Source organism: Patagioenas fasciata, chromosome 26, assembly GCF_037038585.1.
Source record: "Patagioenas fasciata isolate bPatFas1 chromosome 26, bPatFas1.hap1, whole genome shotgun sequence".
NCBI classification, from domain to species: Eukaryota; Metazoa; Chordata; class Aves; order Columbiformes; family Columbidae; genus Patagioenas; species Patagioenas fasciata.
Genome location: NC_092545.1, coordinates 3,582,985 through 3,602,967, shown reverse-complemented (window position 1 = coordinate 3,602,967; position 19,983 = coordinate 3,582,985). Strand labels below are relative to the sequence as shown.

General features: G+C 45.3%; 1 protein-coding gene across 1 annotated transcript; it reads right to left on the bottom strand.

Annotated features, from left to right (window-relative positions):
• Positions 1–3,148: 3,148 nt before the first annotated feature.
• BMP10 (bone morphogenetic protein 10) lies at positions 3,149–11,325 on the bottom strand. The gene is made up of 2 exons (XM_065856730.2): positions 10,482–11,325; positions 3,149–7,130 (listed from the first exon to the last, which is right to left on the bottom strand). The coding sequence occupies exons 1-2, from the start codon at positions 10,813–10,815 to the stop codon at positions 6,187–6,189; spliced, it is 1,278 nt and encodes a 425-aa protein (XP_065712802.1). The 5' UTR covers positions 10,816–11,325; the 3' UTR covers positions 3,149–6,186.
• Between the last annotated feature and the right edge of the window lie 8,658 nt (positions 11,326–19,983).

Here is a 19,983-nt window from a genome sequence, read left to right as displayed (position 1 = left end):
CGGCTTCTGTGAAATACAGCCCTGCTAATATTGAATTAATGGTACTGCAGCTGCCCGTTTGAAATGAAAAATAGCATATTGTCTTTGTTGGTGACATCTTGGGTCATCATAGAAACTGTAAGATTTGGAGCTAGGAAAAAAACCAGCATTGCTCTGTCATGGAAATCCATTCCTCTCATATAATTTCCTTTATTGCAGTGGTGTTGATTGTTTTTATGCCTCATATTTCATGTGTTTACTTAAACAAATGCAATCAAAGGTCCCGCTGAGCCCTGGAAATGCTGAGCAGGAGGTTGATCAATTTGTGCTGTGAACATAATTGCACTGGGCACATACCCAACAGTGTAAAACAGGTAAGTAAACTTCCTATTTCCAGCGTATACTCGTTCGCCCTGAGCTGGATACATGTGGTATATATGTCAGCAACACTCTTCTATATTTTCTGGTATTATCCACTCTCAAAAGTAATTAATTTTTCTGGAATAATGCAGCCACGTCCTAACGAGTTTTGGCAGCAATCCCGAGGTGGGGTTAGAAGCAGAAGTTTTCACAGCTAATTACTGGCTCAAATTCTGCTCTCGCTGACATCTGAAGTGACTCCTTGTGAGGCGGTAAATTGGGATTTACACGCATCTGAATGCAAACGTGCTCAGTTGCTGCAGGAGATGTTACCAAGGGCTCGGCAGGGCGAGCTGGACCCCCGGCCGCTATTCATCTTCTTGACAAGGGTATCAAAAGGGGGGGTTTCCCCTCTACTCTTATCTAGGAAAAGCAGCGGTATTTCTGACGGCTGCCCCTTCTACTGCTTCCAGCAGCTTTGCATTTCCCCCGCAAGCTGCTCCTCTGGGGAAGGGACGGACACGCTACGTGGCTCCAGTCCCGCTTCCCAGCGTGGCCCGACAAATAACGTCTCCTGCCCGAGCGAAAGCGGATGGAGGGAGATGGGGGGATGGAGGAGAGCAAGAGAAGGAGTGAGACAGGACACCTGATTTGCTGCCAAAACGTGCCCATGGTTCTGAGGTCATTTGTGGTGGGATGTGCAAATCACAGAATTGTTTTGGTTGGAAAAGCCCCTTGAGATCGAGTCCACCCATAACCCACCCCTGGCACTGCCCCATGTCCTGAGAACCTCATGTCCGTCTGTCCAGCCCTCCAGGGATGGTGACTCCAGCACTGCCCTGGGCAGCCTGTTCCAATGCCCCACAGCCCTTTGGGGAAGAAATTGTTCCCAGATCCAACCTCAACCTCCCCTGGCGCAACTTGAGGCCGTTTCCTCTGCTCCTGGCGCTTGTTCCTGGGGAGCAGAGCCCGACCCCCCTGGCTCCAAGCTCCTTTCGGGCAGTTCAGAGAGCAAGAAGTTCGAGGCTTTGCCTCCACCGTGTCCCTTTTCCCACCCAGGGAAATCACAGTTACCTGTGTGGGTCAATACAGGAGAAAACCCACATTATTCCTCCTGTAGAGGAGTTTAGAATAACACACGGGGCACATTTTGTAGCTGGTTTCTGCTTTTTGCGACACGGGCACCTCCCTGACCGTTCTTCACTCCCAACATTGCCTGTGCTAGAAATACAGAGCTCTGGCCAAAATGCCTGCTCCCAGCACTAATATTCAATAATAATTCCCCCTATATAATAAACCTCTTCTCCCAAGGGGTGCTGATAAGAATTTCCATTTTTAGCCGAGGGCAACCGAACTATTCAGCCTTTATTTGTTGCTGTTGCAATTGAAGAAGGGGCAGAAGCTCATTTTTTGAACTTTTCCTGTAAATAGTGCATTAATGAAGACAGATGGGTCAGCAGTATAAACAAAAGCTCTATCTCAAGCTAGTTTGGTTCTGGCTTTGTTTCCCAATATAGTAAGGAAAGCATCACCACCCCGGTTCCCAGCCTATTAACGGTGTTTGCACTCCAAATGTTGAACTGGGTTATAAGGAAGTTTAAATTAACACTGGGCTGTAGTTTTTCAAACGCTCGAAGCAGATGTTCAAGTGCCAGGAAATCTTCCTCTCTCTTGTATTTTTTTTTTTCTTAAAAAAATATAGATTTTGCTGGGGTTTGGCTCAGTGTGTTTCACAGACCATACTTAACTGTAGGTGACAAACTGTCCATGTTAAAAACTGCAGGATCCTTTGATATTTCTGGGCTGCTGGTGGGTTTTGCTCTCTGGGGTGTGTAAAAAGGGCAGCGCAGCAGCTGGAGCATGGGATGAGGAGCTGGGCACAGATTTTTGCGGCTGCTTTGTCTGACAGTTGCTTTGGGAGATGATTTTTCCTCGTTTTGGGGAGGTTGACCTTCGTGCCTTTAGCTCCAGAGTTGCTGCTCACCTGCCTTTGGAAAGAGAGATGTGGCCACGATAGTCAGGAATGATTTCCCCCTCTCCCCCCCAAAAACTGCTATTTGGGCCCCTGCAAAGGGGAGAAGTAGGAGCTGGTAGGGAGAGGGGGTCCCCACTTTCCTCCCACAACAACGTGGGGCTCTGTCTCTCCCACCCCAGCTCCCCGAACCACCCCGAACAGCCCGTCCCCCCGGAGCAAGGGGGCTGGGGCAGCCCTGGCTTAAAATGTAAAGTTCGAAAAGCCGGGAATCTGTATTTTCAGCTACACGGGGCACCAGAGAGTGAGCCCGGACCCCAGCGATCACACCCAAAAAAGGGTTAACACCAGAAAGCTTTGGGGAGAAATCAATTTGAGGCATTTTAGTCCACGCACAGAGAGCTGAGAGATCACGGATCGGTTCAGGGAACCCCACGTTTCCAGGTGTTTTGTGAAATCCGGCGCTGAGTGTTTGCACAGCAGACACAGGTGGGGATTCCTTCAGAGGCCAAGACATGAGGAAGTTCATGCTCTCCTGGAGCATCGTGTGTGTTGGTTCAAGAGCAGCAATCCAAGACCAAAGCTCTTCCCTCACCTCCCTCGATATGTTATCAAAGCTCTTCCTCCCTTTCCATCATTTATTTCTGCAAAATCCCAACTGGTATTGCTGGTTTCAGTGAGCCAGGGTTGCTGTCTCCTTTAGCTGCATGCAATAATTCAGAGATGGATGGGTGGATGGATAGAAAGACAGAGATTTCCATACTGAAACCGCTTTTAAGATTTAAGTCAAGCATCTGCCAGCGTGTCGAGAAAAAACAGGTCAGAAATGAAAGGAAAATCAATGCACGCTACTATTTAATGTGAAAAATCAATTCTTTTAGAAACAGAAGTCACAGTACGGATGTGGATGGAAGGAAGGGAGCAAAGAAACAAAGAAAATGAAAACATGCAGTGGAAGATTTTTCCAGGGCCCCCTCGCTGACGTTGCCAGCACTGAGAGCTCGTAGCACCAGCTCTTGTTGTGCACTCACCACGTTATTTGTGTGTGTCGTATCTATACGGACAGGTGCATTTAAAGCCGAGCACTTTGCAGGGGCAACCTTAATTTACTACATAGGTCAAGCTCTTTAGAAAATAACTGCCTTCATTTTTTTCAGTGCTATTTTGCCCCATCTAATTGCACGAACACCCAGCGAATGTCTTTGCACAGTTCTAACCAAAGGTAGGGCAGAATTCAGGTGAGGTTTTGCTCACAAAGCAGCCACGCAATCCTAGCAGACACGCAATGAAGTGAAATACTCTCTGATCTCAGGTTATGAACAGCGCTGAGGGATTCAAGAGATGCTCAGTTTTCCCCTCAAATAGCACAGTAGGATTCATCTCGTGCTTTATGGTTTTTCACCACAAATTCCAGCTGACATCCCCTTGTATCAGTACAGTCCTTATTTCTTTATGAAGAAAAGTTACTAATATCAAAAGACTGGCTGGCCCCTAATCCTAAAAAGCTATCATTGATATTTTTACTGGTCTTGTAATTCACACATGCAGCTTTACTAACTGATCAAATCCCATGCCTACCCACGTCTCCATTGTGTTACTGTGTCCCATCTGCTCCAATACAACAAAGCTCTGGCAACAAGGGAGCACCGAGCCAGCCACTCTGCTTTGAAAATTTATGGTGGTTATGGGCGATCAGAGTGGGTTATTTATTATATTTAAGGCACAGGTTCTCCACGTTGTTCAGAAATGTTGGTGCCGCTGGGCAAAGGGCAGCGGTGCAAAGAGCACGCGGGTCAGATCACCGCCCAGCAACAGTCGCGGAAAAGAGATGATAAAAGCAAATGTCGGATTATCTCCCTAACGCTGGATTATCACTCCTAACAAGGTGAATGGTTTGTCTTGGCAAATGGCTTCAGAAGAATTGTGGATAGTTGTGAACGGATCTGAGCGGTCACACTTCAACCGTTGGCCGCTGCGGTTCATGTCAGCAGGGGGAAATATCGCACCTCTCACGGATTCTTTTGGCGTGCCATTAACCGCAGATCGAGATTGCAACGGAGAAAGGTCTGAGAGCTGTGTCAGTCACTCGCAGGGTGACATCTGTAGCAGGAATGAAGCGATACACCCCCACGGCGCAGCTATCTGGGAACACGCGGCACGAGTGGAGACCGCGTAACTCGACAATAAACTACACGGCTGAGCACTTCAGGCAGAGATACCCTTGCAAGAGTGGTTATACATTGGACAAGACTATACTATACTGTTTAAATCACTGCGGCGAGCGGACATTTCTGCAAGCAAGGGAGATAGATGTGGCATACGCTATTTACAAGTATCTAGGGGAGAAAATGAATCAGCAACCCTGATCTCTGTACAGCACAACTCAACAGAGGGATTCCACGTGAAACAGGAGCGGTACAAGGTTTGATCCAAGCGGGATTACACACCAGCACAAAAATAAAACGTTCTGTATTCTACATTATATTACAAAAGCAGGCAGTCAATAAATAGGTCAATAAATTATGGGAAGCACAGAAGAGTGTGTGTGAAAAATCGGTGAAACTGGTTTTAGTTGGTGCATGATAAAGACTTTTGTGTTCATTCCCATGAAGTGTTAGAGTGATTCTTTCAAAGGCCCTTATCGCTTCCAGGGAAGATAACTTTCCCTTAAAAGTGTAAAACTGATGCAGGGACAGTACAGGAGGCTCAGGGACAGGCTAAAAGAGTCAACGTCACTTACACTTTCCCAAGAATCTGACAAATTTGCAGCTTAGTATAAATAAAGTGACGGGTCTATTGTTTCTCAGCTCCGACACCTTCTTATCAGCAGGATTTGTTGCAGAAGAGTGGCGGAAACATGGCATGTGACTCCGTCCTATGGAGTTTACATGGGGGGGCAAGATCTTTATGAATTGACAACTTCAGCACATAAATAAAGGAAAGATCCTTCTCTATCTATGCAGACTAAATGCAACACGACCGCTTGGCCATTGGAACTGGATTACACAGCTGGATTGTAGGTGATGTACTGGACTGGGTAGGGAGATGAGTTTCTTAAGTGGTCTAAGCTGGTACAATTTCAAGGGTTCAGGAGATTTACTGCACTTATTTCTGCCACCTGAAGCTCTGGCCCTTGAGAGACAACACAAGGCTAAGGCAACAAAGCCAGCGCTGCTTTATCCAGGGTGCTTGGTAATAACACGCACAGGGGGAATTTCTTGTCATCGCACGTTGCTCCTGGGCCCGTTGCTTTACTAAGAAAAACAGGAAAGGGGACGGTGCCAAATCATCCCTGAGACAGGGAAAGAGTAATGAAAGGATTAAAAAAAGGGGAAAAATCTAACACCTTGTTGTGCCTTAGTGATTTAGGAGCTTGAGAATTATCATGACATAAGATCTACATTAAAAAAAGAAATCTGAGCATGAAAAGATCTTTATAAAGACTTTACACAAAACTAGACAATCTAGGTGTGTATTGCCCATACTTCACCTGTCTTGAGTAGCTCTGGAAAGCCCTAGAGATGCCAATCGACATTTCTAAAGTACAAAAATAAGCCTTTATTTCTGTGAATTTGAATGTGCCCCTTTGGCACAAAGAGCCCTCCCAAGTAATCCAGTGATCTGCTCTACGCCCTTATAGGAAGACTCGGTCATAATTTGGACAGCGAAGAACAGCAAGAAGCAAGCAATGGAACAAAATATACATTCCCTACAGTCGCACGACTTGCCCATTCCCCGTAACAGGAAACATACAATTATCTGTACATGCCTCATTAAATAACCTTATTAAATAGGAAATCTGAAATGTACAAATTTACAGACTGAATCATTAAATACTCCCCCTGTGCGCTCCCCTGTGCGCGTGTTCCCTGTTACTATCTGCAGCCGCACTCCGATACCACCATGCCCTCGTATTTGAACTTGTAGGTGACCACCCCAGCATCTAAGTAGAGAATGGAGATGGGATCGAGTTTGGTGGGCACGCAGCAGGCCTTGGAGGCTTTCTGGGGATTCTTCAGGTGAACCAAAGTCTGGACAATGGCATGTTTCGTCGGCGTGACGTGCTCCGTCAAGGGGTATGCGCACACCCCGTGGCACTCGTAAGCTTCGTACCCCGCCGGGGCGATGATCCAGGAATCCCAGCCGATCTCCTTGAAATCTATGTAGAGCGGAGTCTTTTTGCAGTAGTTGCCCTTCGCGTTCCTCCGGATGCGGGCGGTGGAGTCGTAGATGATGTTGGAGCGCATCTGGAGCAGCGCCTCCTCGCCAGGCTGGCCGTGGAAATTGCCGACCTCCAGGTTCTCCAAGTCCAGGAGCTGCTCGTGGTCGATCATCTCGTTCAGCTCTTGCTTCTCCTCTTTTTTGTCGTTGCTTTGGTCATCAGAGAACACAATCAAGAGGGGCACGTGCTTCGCCTCCGAGTTGATGTCAATATCGAGTTTCCCCTCGCCGTTCTGCTCCTCCCCTTCCCTGCTCTCTATGTGAACTTCCAGCCGGTGCGTGGTCAGCCCGGCCCTTCGCCAGCGCCTGATGGCTTCAGTGACCTCGAAGCTCTCCCACTCACTGCTCGTGCCGTAGATCTGCCTGGATGCCAGTGCCATCGTCTTTCTCTCTTCTCCTATCCCCACATGGTCATTTTCCAGCACTTCAAAAATCGTGACCTTCCGGTCGAGCCCATCGTAGAGCCTTTGGTCCCGCTCCACCAAGGTGTAGAGCCTCAGCTCTGCCATCGTGATTTCTTCATGGTGAGGGATGGAAACGTTGAACAGAAGAGGGTATTTTCGAATTCCTGTAACACCAACGGGGTGGGAAGCCAAGTCTGGAAATGACAAAGATCAAATATTTTAGGACGGTCAATACATCCAGCAAGACATGCACTGAAGTTCATCTGACATGTTTTGCATTGCTTCAGTCGAACGGTTCTGGGACGATGGTTTTTCATCATTTCCCAAAACTGTACTTGTAAAAAAGGCCGAGTTTAATCTACATGTCTAAGGAGAGCAAGATCCCAGACACTATAAAGACCATAAATGCAGATTTATAGAATCTCCTTCTCTCCTGTGCCTTCCAGGGACTTCCTTGTCACCTGATTACATATTAAAAGTGTTGCCTAATGCTGAAATCACTTCTACATCACTGCACAGCAACTATTTAAGAAATGAGGGAAAACATCAGCATAGGAGAGGAAGGGAAGAAAGTTATGACACTGGGTGAATATGAGATGGGTGATACATCTGCATAGGCAAGAACAGCAGGCTGTATCTGGGTTTGCTTAGTGCTTCTGTGCTAGCCAGTGTTCCCTTCTGCTGAAACAGCCCTCAGAAAGGGAGGAAAAGTGCTTTTGGAAGATGCAAAGGCTCCTGGTTAGGAAGAGCAGGCGATGAACACCCAGTGTGAACCACCAGTCCACAGGAATCCTACCACAGACTCAACAGGCGTCCAGGGAGCAAACAGCTGGACCCAGCCAGGCACTTTTGGCAGCTTTACTTAATAAAACATATAAGAAGGACGTGATATCTGCTTGTCAGTCAGGCTCTGTCCTATCTGCGCTGTTTGTTTATACATAGGAAAATGCATTTCTCCACACAATGCAGGGATCTTAGCTAACAGTCGTGTGTTGGTTGCTGAATTACCGCGCTGTGTGCTCTGTCAGAAGACAGATCAGGACAGAGCTGGGCATCGAGACCACGGGTAGCATTTCTGCAAAGGCAAACTGCTTCCAACCTGTTACTGTCTTCATCTCTGACCTCTCCCATTTTGATATGTTTGCAGAAAAATGACACTGATAAAGCTGCAAGTACTGGCCGTGCTCCAGCAGTGCGCTTCAGCGAGCAGTTCACTTAAGCACGTGACTTGTCTTATTTAATTCCAGTTTTGAGGTTTTAAGGCATCTGCCTTTTTTTTCCCCCAATTTGCACATTCATCTGTTCACAAATAAAAAAAATGAGGGGTGAGTCTGCTTGCATTTCCTTGCTTGTCAACTGATCAAGGTGGGAGCTGAATATGCGCTGCACAGCATCAGAGTAGGAGACTGTGAGCTGAAACACAAAGCCATTAAAGCTCAGCTATAATCCCCATACTGGAACTAATCTTTGGGATTTCCTAGATGCTGGGATGCTAAAGCAAGTCTGCAGTGACCACATATAATGACAGGGTGGAGAAAAACCACCTGAGCACACAGAAGATGAGCACGAGTCATCAATCAGGAGGCAGGGGAAGGCCACGCCGTATGTGAGAAGCCGGGTGAGCACTACCAGGGCATGAGAAATGTTTATTTCTAGGTCAGGATGTGACTCTGCTCTTTAGCTAGAAGGTCCAGAGGGTGAAATATCTCCTGCTGTTACCAGTGCAGCCCTGGCAGGGTCGGGAAGGGAGATCCGAGGTCCAGAGGGAAAGAAAACTTTCCTTTCAGACCTTTATTCACGTTTTAAGAGCTCATTACAGTCCGTTTACAATGGAGACGTTCCGGTCCATGGAAAAATACCAGACTATGATCTGTTTCTACTGTCCTGATTATTGCAAGTAATTAATTTCTCTAACAGATGAGCTCTTTAGCATGTAATGGATGGTTCATAGTTCTACAGACTTCCAAGACACATAACAGTGATCAATCGCACGGTCCCTCTCAGTGTGTGTGATTCCGGAGCTGTCTGAGCACCAGCAGTCTCACTCTGCATCCTGCTGGTCTGGGGAGGAAAAGGTGAGAAAAACTGAAAGGACAGAAAGTTACATTTAACCCAAGTGGTGCAGAACTTCTGCAGTGATAAAACAGGCAGCGAACATCACGGTTACCGAAAAGCCCACAACTGCGAACCCCTGAGTGTGTTATGGTGAAAGGTCGGTCTGTACCATCTGCTAACCTGAAAGAATTTCGGTTTTACCAGCGGCGTCACTTCAGATTTAGGTCACTAAACCGCACTGTATTCTATTCTTTAGCACATTGTACTTGGCAATTTTTATCTTGTTTCTTTCTTCCAAATAGTGCAAAATGAGCAAAGAGCAGCACGCATTCCTGCTCATGTGTTCATTGATACTGAGGGGCAGTGGCAGGCACGGCTTTGGGATGAGTGACTGGTCACCAGTGGGTGTAACTGGTTTGGCATCAACAAATTACACTGGAGAAAATAAGATCTAAACCACAAGTGCCTCTTCAAATCAGAATCACTTCGCTTGTAAAGAGTGTGAGGGCCCGGTAGATTCTCTCCTTTCATCTCACTGTGCTGCAAAACTGAGGAGACTTGCACGTAGCCTCTCGCTATAGCTCATGAAACTGCAAATGTAAGAAAAAAGCAATTATGACTTCTGTACTTCATTAATTATATGATGAGAGAACCTCCATGGCAGTTCAAACAGTCACATGTACCCCAGAGCAGCTAAAACGAATCAGAGCACTTTGCCAAGTGGAGTAATTGGGATTTGGAAATGACCAGCTGAAAAATGTTTTTAACATGAAATCTGTATTGGTACAAATAGGGGTTGACAAACTACCGAACGTTAGCACTGAAACGCTGGCTGGTCCTCGTGGAACTGAGAGGAAATGCTGGAGCACAAACACACAGTGAAGGTACCTATGGGCACAATTAGGCTTTCTCTTTTTTAATAGGAAATATTCTAGTCCTCCAAAGTAGCACCTAAGTGTTATTCAAAATCCTGCTCTAGGTATTTCTCTGGATATGCTGGACTATGCTCAGATGCCAAAGGAAGAAATCGTTACAAATCCCATGAGGATCAATAGTGAGGATACTAACAGAAAACTGGGTTTGGTTAAATTCATAATGGGAGAATATTGCACCTTTGAACAGTGCGTAAAAACATTTCTTGCTTTAATTTCAAATTTTACTTAAGGTATCCATTTGAAAACTCAATCAGGTGATTGCAAATGATGTGCGTCATCATGGGGATAACGAGAATTATGCACCCAAATTATAGCTGGTGCTGTCCGAACATCAAAGAAACATTTTCCTCCAAAATCTCACAGTCTGAAAGGGAAAGGCGAGGGATCTGTCTCGCAGAGGTGGGATCTGGGTGATGCTGGGACCATCCAACACCATCCTTGCTGAAAGGCCTTTTTTCCCCTAGTGCCGTTCACGCTCCACGCCTGGTAAATACATTTCACACTGACTATAAGGACACTTATTTCTATTCACTTCTCGAGATGCACATATCTTACCTTCATTTTTGAAGCTCCTAATAATATTTGCGGATGGCATAGACGTCCTATCCGTGGCAAACCTGTTGTACAGCTCTAGCATGTACTCTGGCGGATCCACCTTGGCCGTTTCGTGCAGGGGAATGTCCGAGAGGTTCAAGGTCTTCAAAAACTCATTTTTCATATTCTGAAGCAGCGTGTTGAAATCAACGCCATCCTGCTCGGAGAGAATCTCGTCGAAAAGAGGCACGTCTTCCTCCAAGGAAGAGTGTTCCAGGCTCAGGATGGGGCTACAAGTGGCAAGGTGACCCAAGAGACAGAGGGCAGCCCCCAGCTGGAGGACCACGGAATCCATGGCTTTGCTCAAGCCTCCAACCGCACTCAACAAGCAATAGCTCTCGTGAGGGCTAAGTGGCGGTTTTATCCCCTGGGTTGTAGGCGGCTCGTGTCACAGAGAGATGACAAGTTTGGAAGCTCTTGTCTAGAAACTTGTGATCCGTCCTGTCTGTCTCCCCCCTTCCCCCTCCCCAAAAGCAGGTCTCGGTAATTGGATATGGCTCGTTCTCTTCTATGGTCGCCCTCCCTCTTATCTCGGGTAGTGTAAGCTGTTCACCAGATTTGTTGCTATCTCGCAATCCCCTTTCCCTTAATGAGCGTTTTGTAAACATTCTGCGCTAGGACACTCAGATAGGACGAGTTTCTCCTCCGAGAAGAACTGTCTCTTCTTTCTGCCTCCTGGTAGCCGACTTCCTCTGCTGTGCGCGAACGGCTTTGATCCGCGCAGATTCGAAGCTGTAATAACACGCGAATTCTACAGAGCCTCTACCCAAACTTATAGATTTTGTGCGAACGGCAAACAATAACTCCCTTAAGGTAACAACTCTGCCCTTCTCAAAACTATTTTAGAGCTTATGTTGCACTTACAAAGGAACTTCTTTGGGAAAAGGTCCATTCATCAAGGGTGACCCCCAGATTTTTTGCGCAGGTACAATGCACCTGCATTGGCACCACCCAAAGGACTTGATTTTCTTTGGTTCGGTGCTTATTTTTGCTCTAAACCACTCTTTCCTGATCCGAACATCGACACTGGTTGAATGCTGGCGCTCGGCCCTGCGTGTCGTGTAAATGCTCAGAGACAGGACTGGAATATTTGCAAATGGCTCAGAAAACTCTCTTCTTCCTTCTTTATCTTGTATATGTGACTTGGCAGGTTACAGTTACTCTTGATTATAGTGATACTCAAGCCATGCGTGGTTTAATTGTTGTTTGTTGGTTGGTTTTTTAAGTAAATATCAGTATCTTTGTGAAAATCTTGTTCGGTGTTGATGTCACGGAGCCAGACTTTGGCACAGCCTTTAAACCTCATTCTATTCAACTTTTCCCCTTCACACCATGGGGAACTCAACAATAAACGCTAAGTTCATTACCAAGGTCCCTGTTATTGCTGCACTGCATTAGAAGTAGATGTTTGAGCTTAGGAAGATTAATTTAGATGTCATTGTGGAGTTCATGGTTATCTGTGCAAGTTTATCTATAAATCCTCTGCAGCCTTGTCAGAGGCTCATCCCCGAATTTTGCGGCTTTGCAGAGTCAAGCACAGCAAACTTGGGGAAATTTTGGAGCTGAGTTCAGGCCGCTTCTGTTAATTAACTTAAAAAGAAAAGCGCAATCTTCTTTTTGTTGGTGATTCATCACCTGACTATGCCGAACTGAGGTCCTTACGACCATAGGAAGTGAGATTAACATTAAAAGCCATGAGAACAGACTTAGGCTTAACTCTTTCATGCAGCACAACGCTGGGGATTGTAGAGGCAAGTCCTCGGGGTGGGCTGGCCCAGCTGGCTGTGCAGGGACTGGATTTGTCATGAGAGTGGTTTCCCCTTTTTATGTTTAAGTATTCATTTCAGAAACACAATTATTTCATATATAGACAGATACTGTAAGAGCTGCTGCTTGCTACCCTCTCAGCACCTCCCTGCACGCGGCCTTATCCTCAGTCCTTGCTCATTTTTGGTTTTGCTTCTCAGACAAACACAAATAATGGCTTTGTTGCCTTGCAGACCTTGTAAGCACTGAGATCGATGGTATCAAATGCCTTTTTTTCTGAGGGTTTGGGGGTTTTGATGAGATGCAGAGCTGGAGGTTTAGAATTTAAAAGGATTTCTTTAGCACTTGTATGGCTCCAAGGCTTTTAGCTGAATCTCCTCCCTCCCACTGGCCGTTTTGAGGACTGAACCTGGCCGCCCATCAGACATCGAATGAAATTCTTCTCTCTGTAACTCTGTTAATTCAAAAGAACAATTCTACAGGAGCTTTTCTAGGTTCACTCCTCTTTCCTATGTACTAAGACTTAGTCTGCTGTGCAACTCTGGTTCGCTGGGTGACAAAACTGAGCAGGATTGTTGCGACTGCTCCAAATAACATAAGCAGCGTCGACACTGCCTTCGAGCAGAGGCCGGGCCAGTGACCTCTGCAAGCCCTGCTAAGTCCAGACATAATTTCTATGAATCTGTAATTTCGCAGTCTGCAGATATAAATACGTAAAGTAAAACGTAGTGCGCGCACAGCGATCTGACATGAATTTCCTAACCCACAAACATGTCATCTTGATTCAGCGGCTCATTAAGAACACAATTACCGCCCAGACATTCCAACTGCCTTTGCGTTTCCGCTTGGGGTTTGATAACTCCTTGAACAATCGTGTACCGAAGGGCACTGCAGCCCGCTGTGCTATATCCAAACCAGCCTTTGCCGAGTTGCCTCGCTTATTCCATTTAGAGCCTGCTGGGGATTTGCCAGATGAGGAATAACCATAGAGTACATTGGATATTAAAGCAGTTTCCTGTTTCCCTAGGCTGCAGGCTGAGGAATTTAACATACACATTTTTTTTTCTGAATTAAAATGTATAACAGAGGAGCTTTATACCATGTCACTGAATTGAAGAGGTTTGGCCTTAAGTATCCTAGAAAGGAAATTGCCCTCAAAAAAATCTATGCTAAATAGATTAACTGAGGTAGCTGGAGAGGGATCATTAATAAGCATCACTGTTTAATTATTATTAAATCTGCAGCATAAAAAATGTGCCCATTTCGTTAACAGCGCATCAGGCAGGCAGACTTACAGAACTCACTCCTAGGAAGTTTGTGTTCATTTCCCCAGTGAATTTGTAGCTGTACATGGGAGAATGTAGGTAAAGAAAAGCTGAGCTTCTGCTCTGACCCTGGCAGTGCCAGGGAACAACATCACTGGGTATTTAGCACCATTTAATTAATGTTTCGCTCTTCCTGTGAGAGCTGGCACTGCGGGCTGGACAATCTCCGCTCTCATGCCACGGTAAGAACCGGAGGGGAAAAATAAACCAGCCCAGAGAGCACTTTCCTACTCACAGCACCAAGCAGGGCAGCTGGCACAGCAACTCCTGGGAACAGCTGTCGAAAGGGTCAGTCCTGATGATTGTGGGGCTCCAAAATAGCCCCTAATCTCAGGCACCCCACAAGTTCCTCCAGGCCGATGCCTCCACGGCTTCTTCTGTCAAGAGGCAGCACAAGAACGGGCTGGAGCAGGAATGTGTGAAGCGAGCTGGGCGCTGAAAGGCTGCAAAGCGAAGCGGAGCTTGACCAAGTGTCAAGGTTGCCGATATCCAGGATCAAAAGGGGGCGATGCTCCTCTGGGGAAGAGGAAGTGGGGAAAAGGAACGTGAAGTGGTTTTTTAAGCATCCCCACCCTTCCTCAGCCTGATTTTCAGAATGGGGGAACACCTGCTGTCCACTAACACACTCTGAGCAGATTGGGATGGGCAACCTTCCCAGGAGAAAGGGTTTCATGTTTGTGTGTCCTGGGTTTTCTGGACACGAATGGTTCCTCAGTGAATAAAAAGAGAGTTTGCCAGTTACTTATGATAAGTCACATGTAAGTTCTCCATATGTTAACTCAGGTGGATTTTGGTTCGGTAGCCCAGACCTTAACAAATGTAAGAAAGATTTTTAAATGATTAATTACAATTACTTAAAATTATGATTTAAAATCATGATTTTAAATGATTCCATGATTCTAAGTCTTAGGCTTTTTTAAAACATTCAAGTTTTGTTTTTTTTTTCTTTTTTTCCTTTTGCTCTGATTGTTTTTACTGCCTTCTATTGAGAGCATCTCAGCAAACCCCACCAAGCAAACCCAAAGAGATGAAGGTTTCAGCACAGGAAAACACAACTGTTCTTGGTCTGAATCCATTAGCATTACTGAAAAGCAGATGTTCCTTAGAGCTCCTGTCTTTTTTGTTTGTTTGTTTTCCAGAAAATATTTGAAGAGCTATTTGATGAAAAAAAGTCAATTAAATAATCTGTTAGAGGGGGAGAGGATATTAAAATTTTGCCTGTCCAGCTTATATATGAAGAAAAATATCACAGGTAAAACTGTGGCTGGGATGTGGAGGTAAGAACATTTCATTTCAGATTCACAAGGGAAGGACTCACATCCACTACCGGCTTTCAGGGACATTTCTTATAGATCTTCCAACTGCAATTCCAAAAGCCCATATTTAGGGTAGGTGAGACAGGAAATCCAACAAGTATCAAATAATTCCAGTATCCTACGAGCTTTATAATTTTCATTTAAGCTTGATGCTTATTTGTCTGCAGCACAGTTAAGACACTTGCATGTGCAATAGATAAGAAATACACATGAGGAGACACACAGGGTAGCAGAGGGAAACATCCCTGTTTTGTAAAAGAAAATGTATCCAAGGATTTGCCCGAGGCAGCAGAGGACAGAGAGCAGAGCCAGCAATAGCGCCTGCATTTCCAGAACTCAAAATGCAGCGTCCTGCTTCACCACAAGAAAACAGCCTTTTCCATCCTGCTCCTGCAAGGGATTGCATTGTGGCACAAGGGAACCTTGGTTTCTGTGCTAAAACCTTTAAGGAAAAAGAAAATAATAATAATAATAATAATAAAGGCTGAGAGTCTTTTCTATATGAGGCAAAGAGCCGTCACTTGAGAGGGAGACACGACTGCTTTTGCCCATAAGTACTGGAGTGTTAGTAAAGCACAAAAGGGGTGTTTTGAAGGAAGGACAGAAGTGCCTTTGGTGACGTTAATTGGCCCTCAAAACACTGAGATCAATGTGAAAATATCCCACCTATTTTTCCGCGGCACAGTGTAAGGAGGTATAAGACACTTCTCTATCACTCTATCTGGATCAAATCTTAACGTTCAGACTGGATCAACAGCAAGATATCTTGTTGAGAAGGTTTCAAAACTCATCCTGGGCAAACCTGAGCTGGTTTTCCAAGGGATTTCAGCTCCAGGCTGTTCTCTGATCAGGACACCATGGACGCGCGTGTGATTTCAGAGGAGCAGCAGTGATGCAAGCTAACGCGCTCTAGCAACCATCACGGCATGTGATTCCAAATTTTCCAAAATACAGGGATGAAATTATTACAAAAATGCCCCACAACGGTGTCTGTCAGGAGATAACTGTGGCATGAGGTAACTGTTGGATGTGATACAGGAGATAAGGACGAGTGTGACACTGACAGTGTGATACTGACAGTGTGATGAGCTTGCAATGGAATAACTAAAATTAGTTTCCATTCCTGCATCTGCCTGAGTCCTTATTCCTGCGTCCCTCGGTTCATGGCCGCTCTGGATTCCCCTTCCATAAATGGGCTGTTCCCAGCAGCTCCGTGTTCTGATTTCAGGTGCCACTGGAAAATTAGAAGATGGCATTGAATGAAAGAGCGGGGAGGGAAGTGTAGGAACGTGTTACAAACAGCGTGACTGGGAAAAAAAGAAAGAAATTAGGGAGAAGGAAAGTCGCTGTGCAGCTGCAAGGGCAGGGAACTACTTAAAGAACTGCTTGAAGGGTATAACAGAGACAACACAAATGCCATCGATAGCTTTACATGGGAAGCCAGCGTCACGTCGTCTTCATCAGCGATTTCCAGGCAAGTGACAAGGACGGGGGACACACTAACGAGCAGAGCACACAAAAGACCTGTGCTATTACCGCTAATTTCCTTTCCTGCCGTCTTTTTTCCCCGCTGAGGTGGCAAAAGGTCCAAGCATGGACCCCATCACATTTGCACGAGCGCAACCCGGCCACAGCTGCAGGTCTCCGGCCATGCGGCGTTACAGATAAATAATGATAAGCAGAGATTTTTAAGCCAGTGGAACTGAAACAGAAATAAAAGAGCTGAAGATAGCTGGGCATTGCCTTCCCGGCCGTGTCCTCACGGCCACATGCGGCAAATTCACGACGAGCCCACGGCTTCATTGTTACCGCGAGTCCCAGCTCCCTGTGTGCTCGTTGTGTGAGTGGTTATTTGGAAGAGCTGCTGTTTTCTAGCATGATTGGGTTGGATTTGTAGTTCATTGGGAAATCTCTAGCACACACTTGCATACTTTGCTCAGTCCTGCAGTCACAGAACCTTACACTGAAAATTCTTCAATCTTTCCATGAGGAAGACAAAGCAGGCCCTTGGTTTTGTATCTGCTTCTGTACATGCCACGTGCAACCTGTCTTTGTTCTTGCTAGGCCTCAAAATGAACTAAAACAGGCAATCAGAATGCTTATATTTAGTGCAAGTACCTTGCTGCTCCTGGAAATAAATATTTGCTTATAGGGAATGGGAGATGTCTCAAGAAATCGATGGATTTGTCTCTACTCCCATTACCTCAATATACACTTTCATGCAGATGGAGGTGTGAAATCATATTAAAATTGAGTGCCCTTAAAGGTTGCACAATGTATTCAATCTAACAATTCAAACCTGGTGAGACACGGTCAAAAAGAAATCTATTACTATTTGAGAGCTCGACGCAGAAAGCAATTGTGCTGCGGTGCTAATGAACAGCAGGGTAGCCACGCTGTTAATACCAGGAGGTTTGAGTCCGCAGGCTTCTTATCATACTTGCTCCACAGAACGAGGTCAAGAGAGAGTTTTAATTTTACATTTTTGAAATTCTTTCATCATCGAGTTATTTTATGGAGCTTTGGCATTTGTGTGTGTGTGTGTGTGTGTGTGTGTGTGTGTGTGTGTGTGTGTAACTTCGGGCAGCTCTGAGCAGCTCCAGTGACACTGACAAAAGCAAGAGTCCTGAACCAAACTTGACAGAAACCTCCCAAATTGTTCCTCTTTCTTTGTCAGCTACATCCAAATGGGCTGTTTGCACAATACCATTAATTTTCATAATGAGAGCTCCATTTAAATGCTCCCACAGCCCTTAAAGCACACAGTTCTTGGGAACAATTACTAAATGTATCGTGTCTTTGGTTTTTAGAACTGTGGATTCTTAATCTTGAATGACGAGTTGGAAGCAAACAGGCTCTGTTCACTCCAAATTATTTTGTCGACAATTTTGATTAATAGCTTGAAATTAATTGACAAGTCGAGTACTAAGCAGAGGTGGAATATTTTCTGGCAGTGTTAGCTGATATCTCAGCACGAGATAGTAATTACAAAGCCAACAGCTTGTAATCATATCAACAAAACATGAGGAAAAATTAGACAAGCATGTCTAATATTTGCTCTGTTTATTTGATGTTAGGGCTGGGATCAAAGAGGGAAAGCAAGTCGTACATAACAGCAGAAGAGATTGATTCAGTGAAAAATACTGGTTAAGTACAGCTTTAAAAATGCAAAAATTAAAATGTGTTACATTTCAGTTTCTGTAACTTGACGATTTGAATGATACTGGATAAATTAGGGTTGTCAGCAGCTTCTCTCATTTATGTTTGCCATGAAACTGAATATCAAATCTTGTCTATTTTTAAGGGAAACTGTACAGAACTTCTCACTAATTTTGGCTTCAGTTATAGCAAGAATTCCAAAGATGACCTGGCCCCCTTAGTCTGGTTTCTGCAGCTTTGTTTAGGATGTCCAGAATACTTACATATAGGTCAGAATTACTGAGGAATTTGATAAATGCTCTTAAGAGCTCACTTCACAAGGCAACTACTGAACTTTCCTTGCCTGCAAGAGTCTTACATATATCTCAGACCAACAAACTGAAGGACTAATTGCACTCCAAATTTAACTAGCGCATAGAAGATGGTACTTTATCTTGGCAGCTTTAAAAACAATATCACAACAGGGAGGGAAAATGAGAGTCCAGAGGTAAGAGCTCTATGCAAATACCTTTACAGCCAGGGAACTCACCTCAGTGATACACAGATTTGGTTTCTGATCAGCTGTCACATCGGTTTGAGACCATTTTAGTGGTAGCGTACGCATACAGAGACTAATCTCAGGCACTATTTATATATTATTAACATTTGTGAGGCTCAGGATCATGAAAACATATTAATTGGAGAATTTGTAATCAGTTTCCCACTTTTTAGCCTCGATTTCTGCTAGTTCTATCATTCTTGTTGTGTTGCAGTTATCTCCTCCCCAGCTGTTTAACACCTGTAAGCTGTGCATGAACACCCCCCTATCTGCAGGATTCCACCCCTCTGGTAATTTTAATTAGCAAGACCCCCCCATTTAGGATTGTGGCTTGAGAGGGGGGTCTGTAATGTGCTTTAAATCACGCTGCACATCTCCCAGTTTTTCTCAGAGCGGCTTGGCAGATCGGAGTGTCTCGTGAAGCGCGGATGGCAGCTTATCTCACTGAGAGCACGGAACAAGCCCCTCGCAGTCCATAGTGTTAAAGGGCTCGACTTATCTGGAATGAGTGGCAGAGTGGCCTGGCTCAGCTCCCCGTGTCGCACCCAGGGACATTGCTTAATGTGCTGCTGTCAAACACCTCTGGGTGTGCTCAGGGCAAATTTCTTAATCAGGGAGCTTCTTTAGGTGAAAACAGCCCCTGCTGCCTATCGCAGGGGGTCAGAAAGGTTCTTGGCTGCCATTGTTGGCTCGAGCCTTAACGTCCTTAGGTCTCAATTTAAATATATTTACAAATGCTTACTGATCTTTACATGACCATCTGTATAGTGGTGCCAACACGAGAAAGGGGAAACTCTGCCTCAGTTGGCATCCTGACTATCACGGGATGGACGGGATGTGCTGTGTCCTACCTGGGAAGTGCCAGGCAGGATTTACAGCCTGCAAACAGATAAAGGCTTCAGCCACCTTCATAGTCTGGGTTGTCCTGGAAGCTCTTGGAATTCCAAGAACGTGCTCAGAAAACACAGCTCAGCTTCACCCCTCTGCTTTATATCCCCACATCAGTTCTCATTATACCAGCAATTATTAAGTGATTTTTAAAGGTTGCTTTCTCCAATCTGAGCATAGCCACAAAAGGGTCTGTTTCATGCTACATACACTCTTCTACCCAATGAAAAATGGCTGGCGTGACTTGAGGACCCCACTCAACAGCTCTGAATCACCCTCCTCTCTTTATACGCACTCTCAGAAAATTAAATAAAGTGAGAACCATCGAGTCACATGAGTCTGACTGCCTCTTACTGAGCTGAAAGAGCAATGAAAAGAACTTGGAGAACAGGAAGAGAGATGCTAAAGCCTGCAGAGGATGTGGCCATGACGAGAAGCAAGAATAGCAGGACCTGCCAGCAAGAGAGAGA